We start from the raw sequence: 7,186 nt of genomic DNA, 5'->3' as shown, positions 1-7,186 counted from the left end.
ATGGTCAAAAATGATGAAAACATGTCCACCGTAAGATGAACCTAAATAGGTTTGAATGGGGTTTCTAGGTGTAAGTATGTAGGACTAGTAGCATGCCAAAGTTTGTGCTATTGCCATTGAGAATGCATTGGGCGTTTAAGTTATATAACTCAGAAACTACAAAACATTAGTAAAATGTTCCAGCATGTGTGCCCACAGTAAGCTGAATTATAAAAAGTGTGAATGGAGTTTCTAGGTGAAAGTGCTTTTTTGACATGGCAATATCTGCCATTGAGCCCCATTATACATTTCTCAAATTTGAAACCACTACCATAAGATTTAATTTGATGACTTCTGGCACAGCTGATAAAATGTGCTCAAATGTCAATGGTCAACTATGACATTTATGACGATAAGTTACATTTATCCAAACATGAATATAAACAGCAACTGGTTGATGGAGGTATAGAAACACGATACCGTTTCTAGTTCCTATTGGAGATTAATTTGGACAAAGGTGTCCAAACAGTAAGTCTGTTTGGCCATCATTATCCCTCAAGAGGCAGTTTTATAAGGTCAGAAAATTACAAATTGTGTGTATCGTTAAATGCTGGTGTTAAAAACATCTTTGTTGTATTAAACATTGTGATCAGGTATTCATGGGATTATTGCAATAATAAACAAATGTCAACATGGTCTTTGAGCTTTTATTGTAAGTGGAGGAAATTTGTCATACCATTTAGAGTGCCAAAAAACAAAAAAGACATTCATACACCACTACCTGCTAAAATAGGGTTGACTCAGTAAATTGGGGATTTACTTAGAAGGTATAATAAAAACAGGGCTCTTGTGATCAGCATTTTCTAGACCTCAAAACAAACTCTGCTTTCAAAATGATGATTTACACCGATGCCCCAATTACTGACACATTTCCGGCATTTTAACAGTCACCTGTAAAAGCATTGAACAGATGGCACTTCGATGCACTCTCAAGGCATGGGAGGGGTCAGAGACCAGTTAGGGGTATTTAGCACACAGACCTGATACGGCATATTCTTCCATTATACACAATCTACATGCTTTATATCTGAGGGAATGTTATGACCTAAAAAAGAATATACAAACTGGACCACCCAGAGTTGGGACTCCAGCCAGAATTGAACCTACACCGAAACCTGACGAACCGTTGACTTTGGATTTGGTGTGATGATTGAGAGAAAGAAAAGCACTTGAAAAATATGACCTATAAGTGAATCTGATGATCACCCAACAGCCAGATGTCAGCAACTGTCTTAAGTGTCTTCACTTCTTCCTCCAAGTCCCATCAGAGCAATGATCACTGATGTTGAACCTAGAAAAAGGAGATTCCTACAAGGCATCCACTGTACAAGCTTAACCTTACACTTGGCTGGATCTAAAAATGGAGGCATGGACAAAGGGGAGGAAATCGCATTGCGATGCACTGTAGTATTCAGCCCTCCCCAATGCACCTGCTCCTGCACTGACTCAATTATCCTCACCCTTCCTAGAAGCTAACTTTGCTTCATAAAAAAAAAAAAAAGACAAAGAAAAAAAGAAAGTGTTACCCCAATGTGGGAATTATCAATATCACAAGCCTCATTTCACAGTTTATCAAGAAAATACAATAACATTGAATTACAGGTGAGCAGAATGTATTCTCTGCACTCCAAGGTGTGTGTGTGTGTGTGTGTGTGTGTGTGTGTATGTTGAGGGGGGGGGGGGGGGGGTGGGGGGGGAGGGGGGGGGGACTAGGAATGGAGATCTTTTTTTCCCAGAAATTGAATACTACTTTAATTTCCAGCGGAACCAAGGACTTGTGATCGAGGCAAAATGTAACGAAAAGGAGAAAAAAGGGGGGCAAACAAGAGTGTAGTGTCCAAATTTCAGTTCTTTTAAAGTCTGCTGTAGAAAAACAGGAAAATAACAAAATAAAAATTGCAGATCAGCCAAGCAAGTTCTCAGTTCTTCTCAACAGTCACCTCCTTTTTCTCTTCCTTTTTCTCTTCCTTTTTTTCATCTGATGCCTTGTCCTCCTTTACAGAGAGCTCCTCCAGCTTCTCTGCCACTTTGTTTGCGCTGTCTGTGTCACCTCCTGCAAGACAATGTAATATCACATCAAAATCCACAAATCTAAGAATAATAAGATCGCAAATTCTAAAACAGACCGCACTAACTTCCCAGATAACTCATGATCTTTTCCTGCCTTTTATTGAAGGTATTAGTGAAGATAGGACAGGAAACGTGGAGAGATGTGAAGGTCTCAGGATTGCAGCCTATATTTGGTATGCGGCTGGACCGCTAGGTCACGCTCCTCGAAATAAACAACACACACACTTAGTTGTGCACTGGCGGCAAAACCGACGCATTTAGCAAAACTAATGGATTTACAAAGGGTGCAGCCAACATTAAACAATAAATGATTAGTCAATGCACAGATCACATCGCAGCAGAAGGCTATATGGATCACTGTGCTAAAGCCAAGCAGCCATCTTCATATTGCACAAAGTTGTATAACATGTCACAAAATTATATGAAGGAGCGAGTTGCTACATTAAGTTGCTAAGAGTAAGTAAGAGTTGCTAGTATCTCAGGGTCTTGCTGAAGATCAGCCGGAGAATCAGAGCAGCACTCGTTACTCGTACAAAACCTGAGTAACCAAAATGACCGAATGCCGACTTTATCATTAAGAGCTGTACATTATTAAAAATGCAGGCCAGATGTTTTTTCCATGGCCTGTAGGGAGTGTGCACTGTGCAGACAAAGTTTTACACAGATCGGTGCATGGTTGCATGCTATAACAGGCAGATGTGAAAAATGCAGGGAAAAGGTTTTTCATTGGCCTCTAGGGAGTGTGCATACAAAGTTGTACACAGATCGGTGCATTTACAGGTAAAAACAGGAATTGGCCTATTATAGCACCACTTTTTTTAGTGGCATTTCGTCCTCTGCCTAGTAGGAATTTGCATGTACAATTTCACGGAAATCGCACAGTGTTTATGATTTGTGGCATTTTGTTCGAAACGGACCAATCATGTGTGCTTTGGAAGCCAATATTAGCCAATCGGGATGGAATACGGGAAAGATCCGTGTTCATCACATGCCTATAGATAGTATATGGATAAGATGTGTACGAGTAATGTAATGAAATGCGTTTAGAAATACAGGGAGTGTGTGTGTGCAGAGTTTGGCATCGGCCAGGCCAACGGTGCCGGAGATTAGCTGTAAATGGACGGACAGACGGACGGAGTGTAAAACATACTCTCTCCCCATGCCTTCGACCTGGTTGAGACAATGAATAGTCGATATTGGCATTAAAATCCCAGATTCTGTGTGGGGTACAGCCCTAATCAGTTGGGTGGCACAGACGCACATATCTGCAAACACCCACATGATGTGCATTAGGCCTACATTATGGCCGGTAAAAGTTTAATCTCAGCCACGTTGGCCAGCCCAAACAAATACCTAGCGGAAATCGTTTTGGAGCATATGGCTTTTTACCATATGTGGAAATTGGAGGAATGTATACACTAAATATTTTTGTATAATTTACTGACCCTGTCTTTTATATCTATCTCTATCTCTGCCTGCTTCTCATTTTAAAGTTGTGCTATCACAGAATCACTGTCATGTCTATGGCTCAGAGTAATGCACATACCCGTTTCCTCTTGAGATTTTCTGACTTCCTCTTTGCACTCATCAAACTTCACCTTGAATTTCTGAGCATCTGAAAAGTTTATGATAATTGACATGATTTTACAAACAAAAACAAAGATATATACAATGTATTTCAAATCAAAGACAGATCTCACACATTAGTCTACATATTAAGAGCAGTTATCCTGGTGTGCAAGAGTTAGACAAGAGAAAGACAATCTAGATTCTATGGAATCCAAATAACTCATCAATTATGAGTCAGACGACTGAGAACTTTAATCCATGCAGGTAATATTGTGGTTAAGTTTACTTAGAAAGGCAGACTAACATAAAGTGGGGAGAAAAATGTACTATGGTCAACTTCAGCTGGTAAAACTATTCTTCCAATAAACAGCTTCCCCAAGTTGCTTGAAGAATGCTTGCTTCAATCAATTATGGACCAATTAAATACATTTGGTTCAAATTTGAAGTGGATTGAGACGAGAGCATGCTCACTTTCTGCATTGAGGAAACGTATTGCCAGGAGTTCTGGTTTGGGACTTTCATCAGCGAAGTCTGCTAGTGTGTTCCATACCCAGGCCCTATCACTGCCAGCATTGGGCTTCAACTCCATCATAGGCAAGACTGAAATCCAGAAGGAAGAGAACAGGGTTATGAATTTAAATGTTTGTTGATGTGCCATGCTACAAATATTGTAGAAGCAATGTTGTAGTGATAATAATTTGACAAAAATAAGCTGACTAACTGTGATGATTGGCACAGATCTTCAGGGTACGGTCTCTCCTCATCAGTAGGCGGATGGTGCCCTTCTCTTTGTGTTTCAGCAACTTCACATCACCAGTACCACGCTCCTTCCACTCTGCAGGTTCATTCTCGGAAGCAAAACGGTAGAGCTTGGCCCGCCTACAGAGAGATTATTTGTACACAGGGTGTCACTGGTTGTAAGATGAGCAGTCTCTCTCCTCCAAACCTTACTACATAGAGAGACACTACATAAAGCCTTTGTGACAGCCGGTACGATTTAGAAGAGATTATAAATTTAGGACCCACCCAAATATAGTTTTGATGTCTCAATAGTCAACACTGTCACACTTTTTCCTAAATTCTCCACAAACATATTGTTGGCGCATACAACGACCTTTGCTGCGTGTCTCCCCCACCCCTGTACAATCAATAAAAGGCAAAAATACCCCAAAAATATCTTTGAAAGCATGCATTATCCAACAGTTGTCATGGGAGATTCTTACATTTTGAAAAGCTCTTCTTCGTCTTCCTCTAGCGTTTTCACCTCCTGCTCTGGAAGAGACACGATGGGCTCAAACTGGGGGTCATGGTTCACATCTTCAGTATTGTCTGTGGGTGTTTCATGGTCCTCTTGAGTGTCCTTAAAAAGAATGTTTACAAACTCAAAAACTGTAGACAAATCATCATACACCAATAATTATCATCTCTGAAAATAAACAGCCATGCTAGTAATACTGTATAATATATGCACGTAGGCATGATTTGATCAAATTTGCTCACATCATTGGTTTTAGGGTTACTGTAACTATTGGCCACTGCTGTCTACAAACAGAAAGTAAGTATCAATAGAGGGATTTAAAAGATCACTGTTGGGAAGTACAGCCTTTGTGGGGGGAACTGGCTGTAGCCTTTGTAAATGACAGTTGCTGGTGCTGAGCCAAGCATCTATGATGCAAGGTGGGATTAAATACTCCCACTATTTTTATTTCCAGAAAGTTAGGACAAATCATGTACAACTACAACAAAAAAACAACTAAATTCAATTCCACTCCATTGCAGTTGTATTTACATGTTATCAAAAGCATGGTGCAAGTGAAAATATGCAAAAGATTTGACCAGAGCATAAGATTGATACTTTCTTTCAGTGCCATTTCTAAAAGAGTGTTTTAAAAAAACACAGAGAAATCATGAACTGGGAGCAAAATGTTTGGCTGTATGTATTTACAGCATGGTTATGGTGACAATCACACAATGGTGACAAGTGACAACTTGGTGGCATGAAACAGGTTGAGGTTATTAGTATGCATTGGGTAAAGTAAGCAGTCATTGATTGTGGATGTATCATGTATCCGTTTAAAGTGGTCCTCCTACAACAATACTCAATATATAACTTTTGACAAACACTGTCACATCACTCTTTAGCTTGGTTCAGCTAGTTAGCTTGCTGCATCAAAATAGAACTTGTACTAGCAACGTGGGTACTCTTAACTTGACCAGGCACGATTTTGAATATACATTTATTTTGCAAACAGACTGACATTGCGTTTCGCTGACAAAGGGTATTGTATGTGTGCAAATGATACACCTGGTATCAAGTCTTTGTCGATTTAGACTTAAGTTCGAGGCCTTTAACAGCTAATGTTGGCCAACAAATCGCCATAATAAAAGTAATTGGGTTGTTTAAATCATCAACTTGCCCCAATCAATGTGCGCTTCATCAGCAGCTGAACATGACTATTCAGATTACAGCGCTACATGGGATATTTAGAGCAAACAAGCCACAACAATCATGTGAGTGATCGCATCCAGTCAACACTAGTGATAAATGGCTACTAGTTAGCTCGTGTTAGCCACGTAGCAAATGTTACAGGGCTTCCTTGAGAAAGGACCCGTGTAGATAGTTGAACGGATTTGGTTAACTTGATCATCATAACGTTATCAGAAATGACTGGAGCTATGCATTAGCTGTACTGAGAGCGATGCCATCATGGTCAAATGTGTAGACAGTACCCAAGTTGGGGGTTCATTTACTTTAGTCATAGATGGAAACCGTTCGACAAGCGTGGTTCGACAAATGTCGCATTTTCAAGTACTGAAATGGTGCCGCCGTGACTTGCGTCAATTACATTCCCCCTGTTGAAAATTAGTCTTTTCTGTCGCGCGACAAAGAATAAATTAGCCCAATGCTATGTAGCTAACATTAGCATGCTAGCTACTGCTAGCTAGCTGGCCACTCTCACTTGTGAGCTTTGCTAAGTCTAAAGAAAGGCGGTTAAGTATTCAGGTGGTCACTTTTAGGACTCGGTGAAAATAAAAGCCAACAGTTTGTGATACATTTGTTTGCTTTAAAGCCTAAAGTGTCAGGGCAGTATTTCTTATTGTGCCGTTAATAACGACACAGAAAGCACACAGCATCATTGCCGGCATTTGTTTTGTTCAGTCGCTTACTCGCTTCCTTTACAAACTTTAATGAATGTCAATTAAAATGCACCGTTTGGCAGAAAATGTTAGTTTCAATCCACGCGCGACACACAACACTACGCCAGACGCACGGGCTCACCTTGGGATCCGCCATCACAACGTAGATGTTTGAAGATTGTGGAATTAGTTTGACAGACTGAACTGAAGCCAAACTCAAACCTAGAGCGCTGTTCTCTCTTCCTTCCTTCCTGCTGCAGCTCGAGCTTTCGCGCGCCGAATTTCCTCCACACACCACCGCGTCCGTCCGTCGCACAGAGAAGAGACTGCGCAGCTCCCACTGCAGCGCACGCCTCACTGATCGACTGCA

At 40.7% G+C, this 7,186-nt stretch overlaps 1 protein-coding gene across 1 annotated transcript; it reads right to left on the bottom strand.

The window, feature by feature from the left end:
* Positions 1-668: 668 nt before the first annotated feature.
* On the bottom strand, positions 669-7,186 carry ranbp1 (RAN binding protein 1). Its single transcript, XM_079516076.1, has 6 exons — positions 6,959-7,186; positions 4,902-5,038; positions 4,400-4,557; positions 4,150-4,278; positions 3,656-3,724; positions 669-2,092 (listed from the first exon to the last, which is right to left on the bottom strand). The coding sequence occupies exons 1-6, from the start codon at positions 6,971-6,973 to the stop codon at positions 1,959-1,961; spliced, it is 642 nt and encodes a 213-aa protein (XP_079372202.1). The 5' UTR covers positions 6,974-7,186; the 3' UTR covers positions 669-1,958.

The sequence above is a fragment of the Electrona antarctica genome, assembly GCF_951216825.1.
Source record: "Electrona antarctica genome assembly, chromosome: 12".
Taxonomy (NCBI): domain Eukaryota; kingdom Metazoa; phylum Chordata; class Actinopteri; order Myctophiformes; family Myctophidae; genus Electrona; species Electrona antarctica.
The sequence above is the reverse complement of the archived record's forward strand: the minus strand, read 5'-3'. Positions and strand labels throughout refer to the sequence as shown.